We start from the raw sequence: 19,257 nt of genomic DNA, 5'->3' as shown, positions 1-19,257 counted from the left end.
CCCTGTGGGTGACCCACACAGCACAGCCTCCTGCCCTCCATCTCTGCTGGTGCCGGCCCTCGGGGCTGGAAGCGCTCGGCTGCATTATGAGCGAGTTATGAAGCCACCGATTGCCCAACCGAGTTTTTAATTATTATTTTCATTTTAAGCGCTCCATTTGCCCTTTTCACACTCAGTACCCTTGCCACGTGCAGTTTAGTCGTAGTTCCTTGGGCCATCCCAGGGCACCTGTTCCTCCCTGCCCACCATTGCCCCTTAATCTCTCCTGTTTCTGAGCTGAGCGGGGCAGGGCCGGCCCAGTCCCAGCGGTCAGAAGGGCACGCCAGGCAGGAGGGTCTATTTTAAGCAAAACATTTGCTTCAGGCCATGTGTTTTTTGGAGCCACATTGTTCCTTAGGCCATATGCTTTTAAGATCTGATGTCGCTTTTGTAATAGGAACTTCAGCTTGTTACTATTTCTACTTTGGTTACGGTGGTGCACCTGGACGGGGACGTGGGGAGGGTGGCAGCCTCCACCCGATTCTGTTTTGCTGCTCATGCGGCCACAGCGTCCCGGCGGCAGGCAGCACTGCTGGATGGGAGCAGTGGGGAGCCTTCGAGGAAGAGCGACCGGCCGCATCGCTCCTGGCGTCGCACAGGGCCTCGCTCGGTGCCCGATAACGAGCTTAACTTAGCCCCGCACGTCCCTGGCCTCGCCTCACCGCCGGGCGCCGCGGCTTCGCGAGAGTTCTTTCGCCGAAGGGCGGAGCAGAAATAGCGCACATCCCGCGAACAGCCGGGCCGCGGGGCGAGGAGCCGGGCGGCTCAGCGGCGCTGCGGGGCACAGCGCGCCTCCGTGCGGGGAGCGGCCGCTCCGAGGGCCGCGCAGCGAGCGCCGCGCCGGACTACAGCTCCCAGCGCCGCCGTCACGTGCCGCGGGTCACGTGCCCGCCCGGCCCCTTTGTTTTGAGCGGCGCTCGCGGCGTCCGGCAGCACCCGAGAGCTCCGCGCCGAGCCGGGCAGCGGACGGTGGCGGCGCGCGGAGATCCCGGCCCGGCCCCTGCGCGGCTGCGGGTGGCACCGAAACCCGGAGGGTGAGAACAGTGCAGAGCGGCGGGAGGGCGAACGGCGGGCGGGACCGCGGGGCGGCGGGGAAGCGCGCGGTGGAGCTCCGCCGCCGGGTCCCGCTGGGAGCTTCGTGCCTCCGCTACGCCTGCGGACGGCGGGGCCGGCCGGCCTTTCGCAGCGGTCCGGGGTCGACCGCCGTTTCGTAACCCCGCGTCTCCCCGCTCCCCTCCGCTCCCCCGGGCGGCGGCGCGTTGGAGCCCGGCGGCGCAGATTGGGCTGCGGGCGGGGGGGCGGAGCCGTGCGGCGCGGGGTGAAGGTGAGCTGGAGGGCGCGCGTGCGCGCGGCGGTCTCGGGACGGCGTGGCGGTGGCGCGCTTGCGCATAGGGTCGCGCGAGGGTCCGGGGCGCGGCTGAGGGGCGCACGGCTGGGCCCTGCGGCGCTCCGGGCTCCGCAGTTACGGCCCCGCGCGGGGACAAAGGGCGGCGGCTCGGCCGTGTAAACAGGAAGGTGGCGGCGTGCGCCGAGAGCGGCCCGCGCTTCCGGGCCCGTTCGTGCTCGCGCTCCCCGCGCGCTCCCCGGCTGCGGGCGCCGTGTGCCCGCACTGGCGCCGCTACGCACGGTCCGTGCGCGGCCGGCCGCGCTGACCGGGCTGACCTCCCCCGCGCAGGGCGCGCCCGAACGCCGCGCACGTGCTGAAGGGTTTTGTTTGTTTTTATTTCTGCCTCTCGGTTTGGGGTATTTCGGGCCTCAATTAATCGTGAGTCTCACGTCCAAATCAGTTCCTGTTTTTGCCGGGCGATTTTTGAGGGCTCTCCGGCTCGCCATGTGTCACAGCCTTGTTTATTGCCGAATCTTGGCGTTGCTGACGTTTGTAACAAAACACTTCTTCAGTACCGCTAACCGTACCTCATCAGTCAGCTTTGGATTCTTATAGCTGAGGTATTGCTGTTTATCGGGAGGCTTCCATCGTTCTGACACTCCTATTAAGCCAACGGCAAACGCTCCCTTAAAACAAAAAGCTTTATTTTGCTGTGTGGTGAAGAAGGAAGAAAAGACGCTGTGTTTGGTATTGGTGGAAGGAAAGCTTGTGCCTCTTCCTCCACCCTGCGCTGTGGGCTAGGCGGCCTGCCATCCCTGGGGCTGTGCCGGCTCTGCCTGTGCAGGCGGCTGTGTCCCAGCCGTGCCGAGGGACCGGCATGGAGGTGATGGGCGTGGGGTGGGAGCTGCCTCCTGTGCAGCAGCACTCGGCCTCAGCGGCTCCCAGGACTGCACCCTGTGGGAGCATGGTGGTGCCGCTGCTGGGAGCCTCGCTGCTAGCTGGCTGCACGGAGCTGCTGCTGCTCTCCGTCCCTTCTGCGCATGGAGCCGCTTAGTTCTGTGAGAAAAGGAAACACTGCCAGCAAGCTGGTAGTTGACAGAGCTGGGGGTGAAAAGGGGCATAATGGTTCAAGGGTGCTGATGCACTGGAACAGGTTGCCCAAGGAAGTTGTGGGTGCCCCATCTCTGGAGGCATTCAAGGCCAGGCTCTGGGCAGCCTGGTCTGCTGGTTGGTGACCCTGCACGTAGTTGGAACTACGTGGTCACTGTGGTCCTTTTCAACCCAGGCTATTCTGTGATAATGCAGCAGGGGAAGGAGGAGTTGAGTGCAGTGTGAAGCTGTTTGTACAGGAACCTCACTGATACAAGGTGTCATGGCAGAGGTTCTACGGACCTGGTGGTTTTTGGATTAGGGCTTCAGCTAGGGGATGTTTTTGAGGAACCTCTGGTGCAGCAGAGCCTCCAGGCAGTGAGGAGGCAGAGGAATTGCCTGTTGGTGAGCCAGCTGAACTTGGAGGTGTGTGTGGCAGCATCCGTGTCGGAGGCAGTGTGTTTGAATACATAGTCTCTGTGGCTTGTTTAAGCTCCTTCTTTGCTGCCATTTACTCAGGCAAGCAGTCTGGTGCATTTTGTCCATTTAAGACATACAGAGCAAGGAATGCAAGAAAAGCATACGTGTGTCTGATGGAGCTCCAATATGACAGTGTTGCGGAGTCATAGAATGGCTTAGGTTGGAAGGGACATTAAAGATCACGTGGTTTAAACCCCCCTGCCATGGGCATGAACACTTCCCACCAGCTCAGGCTGCCTAGGGCATCCTCTGACCGGCATCTAACATCTAACCTAAATTTCCCTTCTTTTTTTTTTTTTTTTTTTTTTCAAAGCCATTTGTCCTTGTCCTGTCACTATTGGGCTGTGTAAGAAGTCAGTCCTCTTTCTGCTCATAAGCTCCCTACAAGTACTGGTGGTGGTCTTACGTAAATATGTGCTTCAGCAAATGTACAGAAGTGACTGGACTGGAATTAAATCTTATAATGAAAGCAGTAATTTCTTCATTGGAGTTTATTTTTTTTTTCTTCATTGTGTCTTGTTTGTGACATTGCAGTATTTAGCCCCTGGAGTAGGTTTTGCTCTGTGGATTTTTTTTTTTTTAGTCTTCCATTTCTTTAAACCGTTGGGACACTAAAAAAAAAAATACACAAATTGTTTGGTGACCAATAATTTGGTGCTATTCCTAGTTTCAAGTATAAGGAAGGCAGTGCTTCCTCCAGTGAGCTGTCTTAGCCCAAAGGCCTTATTTTCATTTGTTGGTGATTGCATCATGCAGTATCTTTGTAAGCCTTTAACTCCTCACAGAAGAAAAAGCCCAGCTCTTGTTTAACAGTCATAGTTTCCTTCCCCCTCTCGAAGTCTGCTGGTGTCCCAGTTCTAACTAAAGACCTGCTTTGTTTTGGAGACTCTCCATTAACTTGAACGAAACAGCAATCTAAAGCCGTGCCACCAGAATCAATCTTTTAGGGTTTATATTTAGATTTTCTTTGTTACGTTTCCCTTTTCTACTGCAATCGCTTCACTTCTGCCCAGGTTCCCGTGCTGAGTAGTATGGAATTGACTGCAGACAAAGCTGGGTGCTGGCAGCACAGCCGTGGAGGTGGTGATGGCTGTTGTTGTTCTTGGTTTTTATGTGGGCTGCGTCATTCCGGGCAGAATGGTTGGGAAATAAATTCCTCGGACAGAATATCTGTTACAGATCAGGCTGCCTTAATGATGCCTCGTTAGCTGGTTGCCTCAGAGAGATTTTGCTAGATGTGCCCATTGCAGCAGTGTTTTTCAGACAGTGCAGTGACAACTGAGCCCATTTTAATTTGGATTGAATGAACTGTTCTGTAGGATAAAGGAGTACACCGACAATCTGCCCTGTAAATGTGTGTGAAGGAGTTCATATGGAAGGTTTAGACGTATCTCACACCTCCCTGGTCCTTGCAGAGGTGGTGCCTTTTAAAGGTGCTGTGTTTATTTAAGGTAGGAAAGAATGGCTGGTTGTGCTCTGTAGTAAGCAGCGGTGCGGGCAGATTTGGATGGGGTAATTGCAGCTCTGAACATGCAAGCGTGTCAGGAAATCTAAGCTGTGTTAGGAACTGATGTTTACTGACTCTACATTGGGAACAAGGGAAACCAAAGCACCTCCTCAAGTATTTGCAGGGAAAAAAAAAATCTGTGAGCTTTAAAATAATTCAGGGCACGTTCTCCTAGACATGCACATGGGAAGTACCTGCATGTGGGATGGTGTCCGTGTGAGAGCCTTGGGCTGCTCTGCCCAGCTCTCTGCTGGTGTGGAGTTCTGCTGGACAGCCATCCAGTTCAGTTCCAAGTCCAGGAGTGCTGGTGAGCCGTATTGCTGCCAGACCCACTGACCACATCGCCTCTAATATCCAGGATCTGCACGCTCTGTTGTGTTTGCTTCATCTAAAAATTTTAGTTTTGGTGTTTACTAGCATTTGATTATTTTTGCTACTCCAGCACTTTAATAATCTGTACTGGGAGGGTTGTTGTGCACTGTGTATTTAAAACCAAAAAGAAGGCAGTGTTTTTGCTAGTAATTGTAGTTCTTTGGAGAACAGAAAATTTCTTTCCTCAGTAAAATTCCCTTGATTTTTAGGTTCAGTAGCTTTTACACAAATGTCATTCTCTATTCTGTTTTGCAGTTCTGTTTTAACAGCCTACATTCATTATTAATTCCAGCTTAGGTTATTAGTGAACTAGTTTCTAGATATGGGGAGTGGAAAAGTGAAAACAGTGGTCAAAGCTGTTCATTGAGATAACTGATGGCTGTTAACCACTGGCAGTGTAAGTGTTACGGTATTTGTGATAACAGGTGAAGGAGTAATTTATCTCAACTCAATTTACATATTGCAAGTTTCTTTTTTTTTTTTTCTCCCCCAACCTTTTGATTAGTTTGATTACAGCGTTATACAAAGGCTCCAAAAGCCAGAAGAGCCCAAGCTCTGGAGCTTTGTGCAGGAGAGCCCTTGGTTTGTGTCAGTAAAGCAATCTGCTGAAGCTGAGCTCCCATTTCACTTACGTTGAGTTCTAATCCTATGCTAGCGATGCTGGAGTGTTCAGAATTTGTCAGGCCTGACCCCTGTTCTATGTATAGTGTACACATAGCACACGGAGAACGCTTTGTGTTTAACGTGGACAGGTGGCGCTGCCTTGCGCTGCGCAAGGTCACTTGCTGTGAGCTGCGGGGTCAGCCCTGGTAAAGGTGGAAAGCTGCACTGACTGTGTGTCCCCATGGGCATCTTGGCTGTTTGCGGTGATGAAGCGAAGCAGGTATCAGACTGACTGCTGAAGTGTTTTTCATTTTTCAGACCGTAGCATCTGCGGAGAAGAAACTCGGCCAACTTTTCTCAATGACTCTATAGCCAACTGATGTAACAATGGTACTAATATTGGGACGCAGACTGAATAGAGAGGATAGTGGGATACGAGATTCCCCTGCAACCAAGCGGAAAGTTTTTGAAATGGACCCAAAGTCGTTGTCAGGCCCTGAGTTTTTTGACTTCTCCTCGGGATCGTCGCACGCTGAAAGCATTCTGCAGATCTTCAATGAGTTCCGAGACAGCCGGCTGTTCACGGATGTCATCATCTGTGTGGAGGGCCGGGAGTTTCCCTGCCACCGCGCGGTGCTCTCAGCCTGCAGCAGCTACTTCAGAGCCATGTTTTGCAACGACCACCGGGAAAGCAGGGAGATGCTGGTGGAGATCAACGGCATTCTAGCTGAAGCTATGGACTGCTTCTTGCAGTATGTGTACACTGGCAAGGTGAAAATCACTACGGAGAACGTGCAGTATCTCTTTGAAACATCGAGCCTCTTTCAGATCAGCGTTCTGCGCGATGCCTGTGCCAAGTTCCTGGAAGAACAGCTGGACCCTTGCAATTGCCTGGGCATCCAGCGCTTCGCAGACACGCACTCGCTCAAGACGCTGTTCACCAAGTGCCGGAATTTTGCACTGCAGACGTTTGAGGATGTGTCCCAGCACGAAGAGTTCCTCGAGCTGGGCAAAGATGAGCTTATAGATTACATCTGCAGCGATGAACTGGTGATCACCAAGGAAGAGATGGTGTTCGAGGCCGTCATGCGCTGGGTGTACCGGGCGGTCGAGCTGCGAAGGCCGGTGTTACACGAGCTGCTGACGCACGTCAGGCTCCCGCTGTTACACCCCAACTACTTCGTTCAGACCGTGGAAGTGGACCAGCTGATACAGAATTCCCCAGAGTGCTACCAGCTGCTGCACGAGGCCAGGAGGTACCATATCCTTGGCAATGAGATGATGTCTCCCAGGACTCGGCCACGCAGGTGAGAGAGTAGTTTATTTTATATGATTTGATACACTCTCCTAGAAAAGATTTATTTGATTTTGATCTTGGTCTGCATTCTGGAGCACTGCATTTATACCTGTGTGCTTCCCCACGTGTGCCTAGAAAATAGAAACAAGGCAATATTTTACAGATAAATGAAGGTATTCTATGTTGCAAGTGAAATATTTTTGTCTTATTTCATGCAGTGGCAGCATCTTGAAATCAACTTGCTATGCTGCAGCAAGTAAGCAATTCCATTTTCTGACATTTTTTCCTTTTTTTTTTTTTTACAGTAGTCACATAAGTGTGCATTGTGGTGCAGACAATATGGATGGGGATACATATGCAGAAGATTTACTTGTTACACTGTAAAATGCTTTAAAAAATTGCAGTAGACAACAGAACAACAGATTGTTAACTATAAAGACATGATATCTTTCCTTTTTAAAAAATTATGAAACAGTTCCTGAAATATTTCATGCTTACTCCATGACATTTTAATAATCCAGAATTACTGCTGCTTAATGGTGTGTTACAGAAATACAAACGGTGACTGAATTTGCGAGGGGAACGCAATTAACGGCTGCTGGTGTTATGACCTTTCCCCCAGCCCAAGCATTTTCCCAGTAAAAGCCTTACCTCTACACGTAGTTGGCACGATGGTTTGTCATTACCTCCAGCTGATTTAAACTGCAGTCTTAAATCAGGTGCTGTGAGAAGGTGATGCTCTCTATGAGCCCCTTGCAGCCCCGCTGTTGGCTTTTTAAAGCTGTGCAGCGCCATGGAGGGCCTGGAGCTCTTGGTTCACTGAAGATCAGGAGCTGGGAATGCTGGTTTGTGAGGAGTTCCCTGAGTCGGTCTGAGGGAGCTGTGGCAGTGTCTGTAGCATTCCAGTTTGTAAATGCCATACCTTGCCTAATGCAGGTGATTTCAGGCTGCCTCGTGTTTCTTCCTGCTAGGCCTAATAAGCAGCAGCATGAATCTGAGTAGGCAGGAGTGAGAGAAGTCATTAAGAGAGAAAAAGCTGGCTGGCCTCCCAGCAGGAATTATTTCCCCTTTTCTAGATTACATTTGTGGAATAGTTCTTTGTCATTTGTTTCTGCCTGTTTGTTTGCCAATTTGTTTCGGTTGCCTATAGCAAAAAGAGGTGATGTTTTAAAACAGTTACCAGGTCTCCCCTTGCCCTTGTTTTCATCCCAGCTTTTCTGGGCATTTCTTGGAGATTTGAGGAGTGGATGACACTGGAGAAATCTTTTCTTTCTTGGACTTCTTCCAATTCCTTTTTTAATATAAACTCTTTCTAAAAGGAAATAGGCAGTAGCATCAGAATCTCCCAAGCAAGCATTTTGCCTGAAACTTATGGAAACAGCATACGATTCCTTGTATGGACATGTATGCAGTTACAGTGTGGTCTGCTCATTTTTTTTTAAAAAAAAAAAAACAAAAAACAGCGTAGATTTTTTTTTCCACAGTTTCTTTTTTTTCTTTTAATCTTTTTTTTTTTTTTTTTGGAGGTCAGTGAGGAGGTACCTGAGGCACACAGTGCAAAACATGGGGTGAGCAGCTCGCTTCAGTGCTGTGTGCCTCTAGATGCTGCTGACAGACACGGGAGGTCTCGCTGGGGGTCCTGTGCAGTTGTGCACCTGCAGTGACATAGTGACACGTTAAGGCTGGATTTCTCTTGTCCCCTGCTGGCTGTGTGCACAGCAGGTCTGTGAGCACTGCTCAAGCAGTGAGCAATAGCAAATTTCCAAGTGCAAAACAAAACTAAAAACAAAAAAAGCTACCGACTGGACTCTTGCTGTTCTGTGGTTCAAATTATCTTTAGATTTTCGTGTTCCCATGAATTCCTTTATCGCTCAGTTCCTCTGAAGCTGTCTGATTCCTGAACGTTCTCTTTAACTGGTAAGAAGTTGCTCCAGTTACAAACCTTTTGACGCATCTTTTTTGGCTACTTACAGAAATGTGTTCAAAGAAGGTGGGTGGCTCAAAAGAGGTGACTTTTGATTTCACTTGACATTTCTGTCTTCCCATTCACTACACAAGTCAGTACCCAGGAGGAGCTATACTTGCAGGAGACATGCAGTCTCCCACACACCTAAGGTGGTTTTGAATGGAATCTCTTTGAATTACTGGAGGTTCTTTAGTGCAGCTGACAGTGGTGGTGCTTGGCACTGTCCCCGAGGCCAAAGGGCTGCGTGCAGCTCGGGACCCCTTGGAAAGCGGCTTTAGGAGTGCTCTGGATAATGTGATGCTGTCAGCTGTTTCCATTCCCCTTTGTCCATTCTCTCACCTCCTCACAACTGGAGGGTCTCCCCTGGGACTTCCAGCTCACCTCTGTTCTTCTGTTCATGCTGTTTCCTTTGAGGGCTGTCAGGAGGACCCCCTGTACCCCTGCTTCACATTCTATCTGGGAGCTGCAGCAGCTTCTAACTTCCATTCACAGATATTGTTAGTTCATTTAGAACTAACTTTAAAACCTCTACAGTGCAAGACTTGTTCAAGGAAAATGGCACAGAGTAAATATTTCTTAATTGAAGAAAGCGTATGGCTACGTAGGTGCTAAAGCTACGTAGGATATTTCTTTTTCTTTGGATTTAAAATGTTGTACTAAACTAATATCCCCTTTGAGGAGCACAGCTCTCATAACTAGCCCTCTTCAATCCAAGATTTTTTGTTCAGCTGATTTGAAAGTAAATGTTGACACTTCAGTACAGTAAGCTTTCCAGTAAATAGAGGGCTTGGTTCTAATCTAAAAAGTAATCTGCAGACAAACACGTTTTCAGCGTGCAGTTAGTAGATACCTAGGCTTGCCTCTGGGCAGGTTGTGAGATTAATAACTTGCTCTTAAGAAAACTTTCATTTCCGTGGGTACTGCCTTAGAGGTACAGAAGGTTTTCCTCTCCTACCTTTCGAGAGATTCCTTTCAGAGCTGTTTCTCTTTAAAATGAATACTTCAAATAAATACACAGAAACCAAGAATCAACATCGCTTCAAAGCTGAGCAGCAGAAAAGTGTTCTCCTGTCTAGTTCAGGTGTGTAAAGTGCCTCCACAGATGCAATTCTTCACTGTGTAATCTTTCTTACGGTGCCTTTTCAGTGCCTTTGCCTTTGTGTAAGATAGAAGGGTGTATTTTATGTATGGTGACAAGGAGGTAGATGAGCTAAATGGTTTTATTTGTGATGCTTCAAAGCAGGGAAATTGTCATCAGGATTTATAAGCTAATATACGTATGCATGACTTCAAATATTAGGAAATCTGGGTGCAGCCCATACAAGTTTTAGCTCAAATGCAGTCATAAAGCAGGGTGGCTTTTTCTGTTTTCAGACAGAGGGATACTCAGCAGTGTTATGAATGGGATCTCTCTACTCATGAGGATCAAAGTTAAAGCACAAAGCAACAATGAGGCTTACTAAAAGTAAATCTTACGTTATTTTACTTGATTATTACACAGCAGACCTTGAAATAACTGTACTGGTGCAAAATTCTTTTTAAAACCCTGAAGAGAAAGGATTTTGAGGAACGTTCCTAATTATACACTGGAGAGAAGGGATGGAATTCATTCCTAACTCGATTTGCTTGTAGAAGATGGTTGATTCTCTGCATTCAAACGTGGATTAAAATGCAGTGGATTTTTCTACTACTGTGAACACAGAGTACATATAATGCAGAAGCATCAGGTCAGAAGGAGAATGAGGGTGGAACAGAATGGAAGCTTTGCAGACTATCTCATGCTTACTTTCAGAGTTCTTGATTTCTTTTTTGTCTTGAATTTTCTGACCTTTTTTTTCCAAACAGGTTTTGAAGGCGTTGTTATTTGGCCTCCATGTACAGATAAGTACCTCTTACATCTGAGTTCTGTTTTCCCTTTTTTAGGTCAACTGGTTATTCTGAGGTGATAGTTGTTGTTGGAGGCTGTGAAAGAGTTGGAGGGTTTAACTTGCCGTACACCGAGTGCTACGATCCTGTAACAGGAGAATGGAAATCACTGGCCAAACTTCCAGAGTTTACCAAATCTGAGTATGCAGTGTGCGCCCTGCGGAATGATATCCTTGTTTCAGGTGAATAATCCTTGCAATTCCTTCCAATTTGAGCGTCTGAGTTGGTGATCCACTTTTGGTGCATGGATCAAAGAGGGGGAAGCGGCTCATGTTAGCAATGTTCCCCAAGGCACAGCAGCAGCTAAGATTCCTGTTTTGAGTGTCTTGTCCAGGTAGTTACACTCGAGGAAGTCTGAAAAGCATGGGCAAAAGCCATTAAGGTGCATTCTGATCTGACGTGATAATCTGATGTGATAGCAGCATCTTGCTGAGAGAGGTTTACAGAAGTAGAACAACTTATCTATGTTTTCATGTTTTGAAATCCTCTGACACTGACTTCAAGCAAGCATGAAGAGTATAATTCCACTGCCCCCTGTAGAGGGGCATGACGATAGCTGACATTTCTCATTCTGGCATTAATTTATTCAGACTGGCGTATCTTTGTTTTTAAAGGTGGAAGAATCAATAGTCGGGATGTCTGGATTTATAACTCTCAGCTTAACATTTGGATCAGAGTTGCCTCCTTAAATAAAGGCAGATGGCGTCATAAAATGGCTGTTCTTCTTGGTAAAGTAAGAGAAGTACATTTATAATTCCTTCAGCTGGGGTGTTTCATATGTGTAAGAAAGTAGTGGAGAAGATGTACGTGCACGTTTAGTATTACCTTGTTGCATGTCCCATTAAATTGTATTTCATACGTTCAAATAAGGTAGTAATTAAAAGAATTGTGCTCTTGATTGGTCATTCACTGTCCATGGAACTGAAAATCCTCAAAGTGTTTTTTGTGAGCTGTCATCAGAATGTCTTAGCTCCAAGTTTTGGGGATTTTTTTGCAGGCAAAGATATATCGGAATTCACCCACTTTAAAAAGTGCTCTGGAAATCAAAATGATTTATGCTGTTTTTAAGGAAAAGCAGTACTGCTTTGTCTTCTCTCCGTTCTTTTATTTAGTGTTTTGTAGTGAAATTAACCTGCTGTGTTACTGTAAGGAAATGAAGATTTATTTGTGCCTTAAAGTGAAACTAGTAGTTGGGATCAGCTGACTCCGTTAATGGAAGTTTTAGGGAAGGGCTGTGTGGGGTCTGTTGCAGTAAGTTTTAGAGATGCAGCAAGCAGAGGAAGGGGGGTGGGCACAATTAATGCTGAGATCTGCTGCTTAAGTATGAGAGATGCCACAGGAAACGGAGAGGAAGGACTTTTGTAAACAAGTAGAAAAAAGTAAAACAGAAGAGCAGAGGTGTGTTCAGGTGCACTTCTGCAGTAGCTTCTGCTGAACGTGGCCTTTCACGTGCGAAATGCTGAGAAGTGCCTGCTTTTGTAAGTGCCATTCAAATAGTGGAGTTCTGTTTCTGTTTTACTATAGTGTCTGTTTGCATGGTCTTTCTATGCGTGACTAAATGGAAACTGCTGGAACTATTATTTTAGGCCACATTCTTCTTCCGTGTAATATACGTATATTTTTTTTATGGAAGCATCCCTTCAAGCGAAAACCTAAAAATAAAAAATAAAAAAAAAAAATCAGCATTTCTGCAGCATTTCTTTCATAATTGAGTTCAATAATGACTCTAAAAAGGAAACGATGGCCGTTTTCACCATTTTGCCTAGGTCTACGTCGTTGGAGGGTACGATGGGCAGAACCGCCTCAGCAGCGTGGAGTGCTACGATTCGTTTTCCAATCGATGGACAGAGGTGGCTCCCCTCAAGGAAGCTGTGAGCTCTCCTGCAGTCACCAGCTGTGTCGGCAAACTGTTTGTGATCGGCGGCGGTCCTGACGACAACACGTGTTCTGACAAGGTCGCTTAACTGCTCGCGTCTCTTCTATCCACAGTAAAGAGAAATGCTGGTTTGAAAATGATCTGTTTTAATTGGCCTTGGGTGGAGCATGGAATTGGAAAGCTACGAAAATACGTAGCAGGAAACAGGAGCTTATTAGCATGCTGTTACTTTGGTTTCTGTCGCGGACACGAAATGTGCTGTGCGAGGCTTAAACCAAACTGTCTGGACAAAGGTGTTGAATACAGACTGTGCAAAAAACACCTACATTTATACGGACTTCATATTCTTGGTGAGGCACTGCCCACCAGGCATTGCTTCCTTCTTGTCCGCCTTACAAACTGTGGGTGTGCCACGCTCTCATCTCGGGCAGGCTTTTAATCTCAAATGCATGTGTTTGTTTTCAGGTTCAGTCTTATGATCCTGACACGAATTCTTGGCTGCTCCGTGCAACTATCCCTATTGCAAAAAGATGCATTACGGCTGTGTCTTTAAACAATCTGATCTATGTTGCTGGTGGGCTCACCAAGGCAATATACTGCTATGATCCAGTTGAGGACTACTGGATGCACGTACAGAACACGTTCAGCAGACAGGTAAAGACGACGAGGCCTGTAAATGTCTGACAGGTGTTGATTTACATGAATATCTTGGGAGGAAATTAATAGAAGCTGATTTAAATCTCTTAAAATTGCGTCTCTTGATTCCATTCTTGCTTTACTTCTTCATCTGTATAGTAGATGAGAAGAGACTAAACTAACAGGTTTTAAGCTGAGAGCCACTGTTAGGCAGCCCAGTCTTTGAGAGAAGTTACTGTTGAACAAGAGGGTAACAGTAGACTGGATAACATTTCAAGTGTCCAGAAATAGATCTCTGTCAAGCCCTGTTATATGTTTTATATATAAATTGAAGACAGTAATTTTCTTATAATTGACTCTAGACATCCATCAATTTTTTTTGTTGCACATCCTCATCTGAGAGTTGTACTTTTTCCAGTCTTTCCCTATTTTCTTACTACTTTCTGTTCTGGTCCCTATTTTACTTTCTTTGTTGCAAGTAAGACATAGTGTTGTCATTTCTCTGTTTTCTTAGTCATGACCTGTTTTTTTTCCTTCTCCCTTGTTTACTCCTCCAAAGTGCTTCTACTTGTTCCTTTTTTTTTTTTTCCTGCCTGCTGCAGTCCTTCTGAAATCCTCTGCTTCCTCTTGCCTTACCTTACCTCAGATATGTAAATGGTCATCTCTGAGCACAATATTCAGCTGTGCTCCACTGTATCCTTTGTGCAAGCTATGCAAAGTAAAGGCTTGGACCTGAAAAAGCCCTCTCAGTAGGAGTGTTCACTGCTTTCTGCACGCCCTGGGCTTTCTGCATTGGCCCTTTGAGAAGGGAATGGTATAGAACAGCCTGTTTACAAACAATAGTCACAGTGCTGCCCTTTCACTGGGGTGGACGTGCGTGAATTGAAATTTCTTTTTTTCAAATAATCACATATTCCTTTGTGTATTTTGGAACAGGAGAATTGTGGCATGTCTGTGTGTAATGGAAAAATCTATATCCTTGGTGGAAGACGGGAAAACGGTGAAGCCACAGACACTATTCTTTGCTATGATCCTGCAACGGGCATTATCACAGGAGTAGCAGCCATGCCCAGGCCAGTATCGTATCACGGCTGTGTGACCATTCATAGGTATAATGAAAAGGGCTTTAAACTGTAATTTTTTCTTCTTGGGGAAGAAGAAAAGGAGAAGATGATGGCATGAACGAATCCAGTAGTCTGCTGCAAGACTGATTGATAAATCCAAAAGTGGGAAAATGCCCTTTCCCTACCTAAGTGTCATAAAAAATTGTATCCTGTGCCTTTTTGGGGAGAGAGGAAAAAAAAAAAAAAAAGCAAGGAGGGTTAATTTAAGTTAAACTGGTCTCTTGTCTACAGATCTATCTAGTAATCAGACTGTGCTGTGCTAGTGATCAGATGGTTGTCCTATGTGTGTTTAGTAATTAAATCTTGGAAGCTTTGTAGGGAAAGTGCCTTCACAAGCACTTGTGCCTGTGTCCTAAGTAGGGATACCTACAAGGTGTTTCAGATTCTGCTAATTGGAAAAGTACATAGGCAAGTAAATCTCAAAGAATTATCCAGGATAATTACTTTCAGTCAAGAAAAGCAAACAAACAAAAAAAACCAGCTCGTATGATTACAATTCATATGCAATGCATTCTCACAAGCAGATTACATGGCTTAACCAAATAGATTTTATTTCAGATCATGCATGGTTTGAGAGTTAAAGGAAAAGTGAAAACATAAAAAAAAAAAAAAAAAAGAGACTGTTTAAGCTCCATAGGACAAGTATCAGATAAATGTTTTTCTCTGAAGAAGAACAGCAGCATCTTGGTTGTTTAGTGAGCCACTGCAACATGCTGCAGCAAGGACTGTGTACCTTAATGCCATGGACCTCATTCGTAGTGTTGTTAAATGCCTACCAGAAGTGCACGGCTACATAACATGGAAAACTTGTGACTAGTGGGGTGTAGGTTTTCTGTGTGAAACAAACGTGGAATCCTGGTTTTTAAATTCCCAAGTAGTATAGATGAAGCCTGAAAGTTGCTGGGTTCGCTCCCTGTTCGCTGCGAAGCGCCTCTAAGCTACTGAAGGGATAAAGAAGAACGAACTCCGGGTTCTGCTGCTGTTCGTAACGGCGCCATGAATGACCTAGCAGCAGGTGGGCACTCAGTCTGTATCCTACAGCAAACAGATGGCTCTTCGAGATCTGTCGTCTGAAGAGATGATTCAGTTACCCGCCAAGTATTGGTCTTCAGACAATCGCTTCAGCGCAGCTCAACCAGTGCAAAAGCTGCTTGGCCACAGATGAGGAGTTCTGCAGGTCCTTCATGTCACTAGAAAAATGGCCGTGCAGCTGTCCGTGTAGCCATGAGAGGGTAACTCCCGCATCACATGTCCTGGCTCGTTCTGTAGCCAGCAAAGCACGTGTATTTCAACCCAGACTTCCTTAGCAAAGGTATTTCTTTTAAGTCCTCTTTATATTTCTGCACTTGGTCTCTTTATTCCCATCGTGCAGCTGTACAGCTGAGGCACAAGTTCGCGAAAACTGAAATAGCACTTGAGAGCTGGAAAATGAGCAGGATTTTCTATCTTCTGATTTCCTATTAGTCACCAGAAAACTCGGGAACTCCCTTTCAAAGAAACTCTGACAGCAGCCAGCAGGGAGGTTGGTCAGTGCCAGGGCAGAGAAAAAGCATACGGTTTGTGCAAGGTGAGCTGGCTTCAGCATTCTGGTGTCCATGCTTACTCAGGAGGGTAAAACAAGCACCATCTCTGGAACGCCGCTTGCTCTGCTGGACTTTCTTCACCATCTTTGTTTCTTTATGAGATGGAAATTCTGACCCTCAGTGAAGCTGTGCCAAACTGGGAGTCATCGTTTTCAGTGCCATGCGGTCGTGACTTTTAAAGAGCACTGGGAGCTGCACTTTGTGATGCATTAACTTGCAACCTCAGGAAAGGACACATTTCAGTTTGTGGCTGAATACCAAACACTGCTTTGTATATGTAAAGAATATTGATAAAATACGAAATTCTGCACATCAATGATGTAATTAGGAAATGAGCCCCGTGTACATTCACATTGCCCTAAATAGGAAGCCATTTGGGAACCTAACACAGAACTTGGATATAAATGGAATTCTTTTCTAAGTTTCCTGTGTGTCTGCTCGCCGAGTGTTGTTCAAAAACGTTATTTTAGTACCTGTGAATAAGGTCCACTGATAGCAATGGTAATTGCCCAGTAACTGATACGATATACTAACACTGTATATAACTCGTGCCATCATTGTAAATGACAATGTAAAAAATGATAGGAGCACTTCATTAGAGTTGCAGTTTGAAAAATATTCTTCCTTCCTCTGACTTCCTTCATGTTTATATTAAGATTTGTGATGTTGATTGTCATGCTAAACTGTTTTTAAGCGTTCCTGATTCAGTGTCATTTATGTATAGGCATCCTTTAGTCTGTTTACAATACTGCACTACCCTGTAAATAGTGAAATACTGCTTTTTATGGTTTTGAAAATTCAGTTTAGAGTTGCATTGTATTTTATTAACAAATTATATACCGTTACCTATTATTTTTGAAATTGCAAGTGTTGAATGAACTTGTAAATGCAGAAATGTAGATGTAGAAAAAAACTTCTAGTTGCAGTTCTTGGGAACCTGTATGCAGAGCCAGGTAGGTGTGGAGCATTGCTAGAATGGTAGTTATTCATATAGTTATTTCCTTAGAACAAGCAGACACTTTCTTCTTGCTTTTTGAGTCTGATTTGCACTTAAGAACTGCTCTCATAGAACTGTATTTGTAGATGTGGTAGAAGAGAACGATTGAACCATGTTTGCAGAAGGATACGTTATTTAGGAGGCTGCCTTCCAGAGGCACCTGTTCTCTGATGTGCTTCACCTGGGTGTAGATGGAGTCCAAGCTTAAACCTGTCTGCACTCTGGCTGACTGCAGTTTGTTGTTGAGCCAGTTGATTTTTTTGTTTGTTTGTTTTTCCTCCATCAGCCAGGGGAGAAAGTTTTGAATGTCTTCCACCATAATCAGAAGATTTGCATCATAAATGGTTGTAGGCTTAGCATCTCCAAAGCAAAGCAGTGCTGTCAGCCCAACTCTGTGCAGGCACAGGGATCACGTCTCCCCAAAGTGCAAATAGGTGCAAATATTAAGAGCTGTCTAATATCTCCCTCTGTTAAACTATTAATTATCCATTATGTATTCCACTCTTAAAAAAGAAATTAAATATTTTCCTTCTGTATTTTGATTTCCACTACGTCCTGCTCCAAAGTTCATGAGATACGTCCTTCCTTTCTTAGCAATGTGATGTAAACTCAGAAGAAAGTGAATGTTTTGTCATCCTGGCTTTGGGCAGGTTCTGTGTGGAAAACGTGGGTGCAGCTGGTGCCTTCCTGTTTGTAGCTGTAGCCCATGTGCCCCGTTCCTCAGCTGCCAAGCATATACAGCGTGGCCTGGTAGTCAGTCAGTTTGGCTGTAGGCTCCCTTGTTGCTTGTGCCTATATAGGCATCATTTGTGGATTCTCTCCTTTTTGTACCATTAGACAGCTCATTTCCCAGTGTGGGCCTGGTACCTTCCGTGAGTTAAGCTCTGTGCATTCTTTATAGCACCATAAGTCCTGAGTTGTACTGATTCATTTTTTTAATTGGCACCAGTGCAGCTCTCACGAAAGACTGCTTATTTCCACTGTGAAGCACAGATATATTTAATGTGAATGATGCTGATATGGACCCCTTTGATAATTGACTCAAGCTTTTTAAACAGGATTTGTAACCCTGCAGTGTCTGAGAGGCCGATGGTACGGGAACAGGAGGTGCTCACTTGGACAGAGAAGTGGGGCAGGACCGTGCTGGCTGCTCCAGCTTCTCAAGTAGTTGAGATATCCTATGGTAGCCCCTACAGTTGCAGTCCCCAGTTTCCTTCTGCAAGCACCTTCCAAGCTCTGCTAGGAGCTCTCCTTCATGGGTAGATGAAGCTGTGCGCTCAGCCCCACAAGAGAGACCAGATTGAAGCTTATGGGCTGAGGGACAGCAGAAGAAAGGGCAGGGCTGTGCCTTACACTGGCCTTGCTGAATGCAGGCTGTTCTGCACGGCTGCGGTCTGCAATTCCTGAAACTCGTTAAAAATGTTTTGTGCTTGTTGACTTCCTTAACCTGGAAGGGTGCATGCTTGAGTGAGGTCTGCTAGGGGCAGCTCTCAGGAAAGGCAAAGGTCTGTTCTGACCTTTTTATGCCAGCAGTGAAGATGGCAGAAGCCACTTTGAAAGCAGTTAGGGCTCAATCACAGTGAGGTGACGTGAATGTCTTTATCTGAATGTGGGCCCGCAGTCAAGAAAGAGCAAATAAAGCCGTCGGTGAACACGTGCTGTGTACGTGCTGCTGGCTGTCCCCACGTGCACGGCCCCAAACAGCAACAGGTCTTTTTTCTGCTCAGGTGTCTGTGCGCGCCCACCTGTGTGTGAGCAGCCTGAGGGTTTGACCGTGACACTGTTACGAGTGATGCGGTACTGTACTGTAATTATGGCTTCCTTCGTACTGAGTTCCAAAGAAAGTGTTAACTTCGAAAATCTCCGTGCCTTGAATTCATGTCTGTTTGTCTGTCATGGGGAAGAGTTCGGATTGCCCCTCCTGGCCTCGGTCGGGGCCAGCTGCTGCTGTTCTTCGGAGAGAGAGAAACGCCGCCGCCGCCGGCAAGAAGCGCAGCACGGCCTGCGTTTGGAGCGCGGACAGAAGATGCTTCCGCAGCACGGCGGCGCTGTGCCGGGCGGAACCGCGGGACGGCGGCGTTTGTTGCTCTGCCGTCCGCTTCAGCGCAGGGCAGCTCGGGTCAGCCCTCAGCGCGCGGGGCTGCCCCGGTTGTGCTGACAGCGGGAAGGCGGTCTGTAACGTAGCACCACTGCAATAACATTTACCGATTGCATTTAAGCGTATTTCTTGCATAAGTGGTTTTTTTTTTTTTTTTTTTAAGTTCGGTGTACCTAATAAACATCTGCCTTTGGAACGACTGCCTGTGCCTCGTTGGGGCTGCGGGGGAAGGGCGCTGAGGGCGGGGCTGGAGGCGCCGTGTCCCCACTCCGCCTGCCGCTCCGTGTCCGCCTGCGCGGGCTCCTCCCCTTGCGACGCGGCGCGCGGTGATGGCGGC

General features: G+C 46.7%; 2 protein-coding genes across 5 annotated transcripts in view; one reads left to right on the top strand and one right to left on the bottom strand.

Moving 5' to 3' along the window:
• The window catches only part of PLEKHB2 (pleckstrin homology domain containing B2), a 418,604-nt gene that overhangs the window by 347,939 nt on the left and 51,408 nt on the right, over positions 1-19,257 (bottom strand). The window lies entirely within an intron of this gene.
• Positions 936-19,116, top strand: KLHL24 (kelch like family member 24). Of its 2 annotated transcripts, none has more exons than XM_052685576.1 (7): positions 936-1,073; positions 5,736-6,724; positions 10,604-10,788; positions 11,221-11,339; positions 12,373-12,561; positions 12,948-13,136; positions 14,055-19,116. In XM_052685576.1, exons 2-7 carry the CDS (start codon positions 5,805-5,807, stop codon positions 14,253-14,255), a joined length of 1,803 nt encoding a protein of 600 aa, XP_052541536.1. In that variant the 5' UTR covers positions 936-1,073; positions 5,736-5,804; the 3' UTR covers positions 14,256-19,116. The 2 variants fall into 2 exon arrangements, with proteins under 2 accessions (XP_052541536.1, XP_052541537.1); XM_052685577.1 differs by lacking the exon at positions 936-1,073 and adding an exon at positions 1,737-1,986.

The sequence above is a fragment of the Tympanuchus pallidicinctus genome, unplaced genomic scaffold (genome assembly GCF_026119805.1).
Source record: "Tympanuchus pallidicinctus isolate F22 unplaced genomic scaffold, pur_lepc_1.0 scaffold22, whole genome shotgun sequence".
NCBI lineage: Eukaryota > Metazoa > Chordata > Aves > Galliformes > Phasianidae > Tympanuchus > Tympanuchus pallidicinctus.
The sequence above is the reverse complement of the archived record's forward strand: the minus strand, read 5'-3'. Positions and strand labels throughout refer to the sequence as shown.

Bases quoted from the DNA above. Each gene is read 5' to 3' on its own strand.
- KLHL24 (XM_052685576.1), top strand. From the start codon at position 5,805: ATGGTACTAATATTGGGACGCAGACTGAATAGAGAGGATAGTGGGATA. The intron at 11,340-12,372 runs GTAAGAGAAGTA...CATTTTGCCTAG, and splicing joins TGGCTGTTCTTCTTGGTAAA to GTCTACGTCGTTGGAGGGTA. The intron at 13,137-14,054 runs GTAAAGACGACG...ATTTTGGAACAG, and splicing joins AGAACACGTTCAGCAGACAG to GAGAATTGTGGCATGTCTGT.